Here is a 1647-nt window from a genome sequence, read left to right on the forward strand (position 1 = left end):
AATCCCGGGTGGGCCGAAGTCAGCTCTAATTGTCCCCTGCATGGAGCGGTAACACCCACTCTTTTCCCTGAACTGAGCAAACGCCCAGGCTTTGTCTGCGCCTGTGTCTTAAGCGCAGGGCGGCTTCTGCGCCCGGGTGGCAGGTTGTAAGGTTGGGGTCTGCTCGGCTTTCATCATCTCTCTAATAAGGAAAACCCAGTCGGGCGCATAATGTCATCAGCCCCGGCACGACCTCGCCGGGACCTCCGCAGCCCGAGGATGTCGCCAGCGGGCCCCGGCGCAGTCAGGACGCGCCGCCTTTCAGCTCCTCGCGGTCCCCACAAAAGCCAGACAACAATATCAATTAATCATGCAGCGAGCAAACAAGGAGATTTATTCCGCGACAAACAGCCCCACCGAGAGCCGCTGAATGGGCGTGATTAGCATGTGAAAAGCGAGCAAAACTCCGCAGTTCAACAGCTAAAGAGCAATTTGATGGGGCTGGGATGGGGAAATTACTTGATTAGCGTCCGTCGGAGGAGAGTGCGGTGACAGCCCCTCGGCCCGGAATCCTACACTGGAACAAAACGCGCTGGTAACCGCGACGCGCGGAGGGAGCGCGGGCGAGGGCGAGGGGCGCGGGGTCGGCACTGGCACCCGCACCGAGGTGGGGACAGGAATCGGGGCAACTGGGCTGAGCTGCGGGCCGCCACCAGAGTCCGTGCCCAGAGAAGCTCCCAGGCTCAAACGGCGCGGGCGCCAGCGTCCCACACCCAGGGCTGGAGGTTTAACTTCGTTTACCACGCTACCCGGGTTCTGGCCCTGACAGCGACAGAGGCGAGAGGAGGGAATCTCCCACCCCAGGCAGATCCCAGTCTCCTTCTGCGTCCTCAGGGGTGCAGTCCGCGAGCCACCGCGAGCCCCCAGATTCTGGCATCGCGTCGGCGTTTCGGTATCCGCGGCGCGGCGGTTCCTCTGAAGAGCTCAGCGCCTCAGTTCGCACAGGCAGTGAACTCTGTATCCCTGCAAGACCGGTTCTCCCCAAGCTCCCAGTTTTCCTGCCTCTTGGAAAAGCCGCTGCGCTTGGACTTGGCCCTTGTCAAGAACGGGTCCCTGGTTGCGCCCTCCCTGAGCGTGGCAGGGTTGGGGCGCGCGGGGTGGGCACAGTACGGCACAGGGCGGGGGTGCCACAGCCTTGGCGCAAGGACAGCGCGGAGCCGGACCCTCCACGGCTGGGGGAGGTGCAGCCCCAGGCTTGCTCTGGATCCGAATACGGAGGGCCGGATTTGGCGGTGCGGAAAGGCGGGCGTCGCGGTTCCTTTCCAGAACTAGGGAGCAGCGCCCAAGACTTTTGGCCCAGATTGGAGCCTGGGTACACTTGGGCCTCGCGGGTAGGCTTTTATTTGCGGGGAGGAAGTGTGACTTGGCGAAGTGCTAAGGAAGGGCGCGGCCGTGGGGCCGTAGGGCAAGCCCCGAGGAAAAGAAAGGCAGGCTGAAGGCTTCTACCCCCCATCACCCTATCTTGGGAGGACCACCGTCGTCCCCACAACTGACGCCCTCGCCCGGAGCTAAACTCTGTGCCTAACCAAAAAAAGGGAACTTAGTTTCCCACTCTGTGAGTGCCTGGAACCTTCCCTCTGGACGCACACCCATAGCTCCCTGCTCCCT

General features: G+C 62.5%; 1 protein-coding gene across 1 annotated transcript; it reads left to right on the forward strand.

Annotated features, from left to right (window-relative positions):
* Nucleotides 1–210: 210 nt before the first annotated feature.
* Nucleotides 211–1311, forward strand: LOC102010999. Its single transcript, XM_005381137.1, has 2 exons — nucleotides 211–282; nucleotides 535–1311. Exons 1-2 carry the CDS (start codon nucleotides 211–213, stop codon nucleotides 1309–1311), a joined length of 849 nt encoding a protein of 282 aa, XP_005381194.1.
* The last annotated feature ends 336 nt before the right edge of the window (nucleotides 1312–1647 follow it).

This window comes from Chinchilla lanigera, unplaced genomic scaffold (assembly GCF_000276665.1).
Source record: "Chinchilla lanigera isolate Chin_1 unplaced genomic scaffold, ChiLan1.0 scaffold00014, whole genome shotgun sequence".
NCBI classification, from domain to species: domain Eukaryota; kingdom Metazoa; phylum Chordata; class Mammalia; order Rodentia; family Chinchillidae; genus Chinchilla; species Chinchilla lanigera.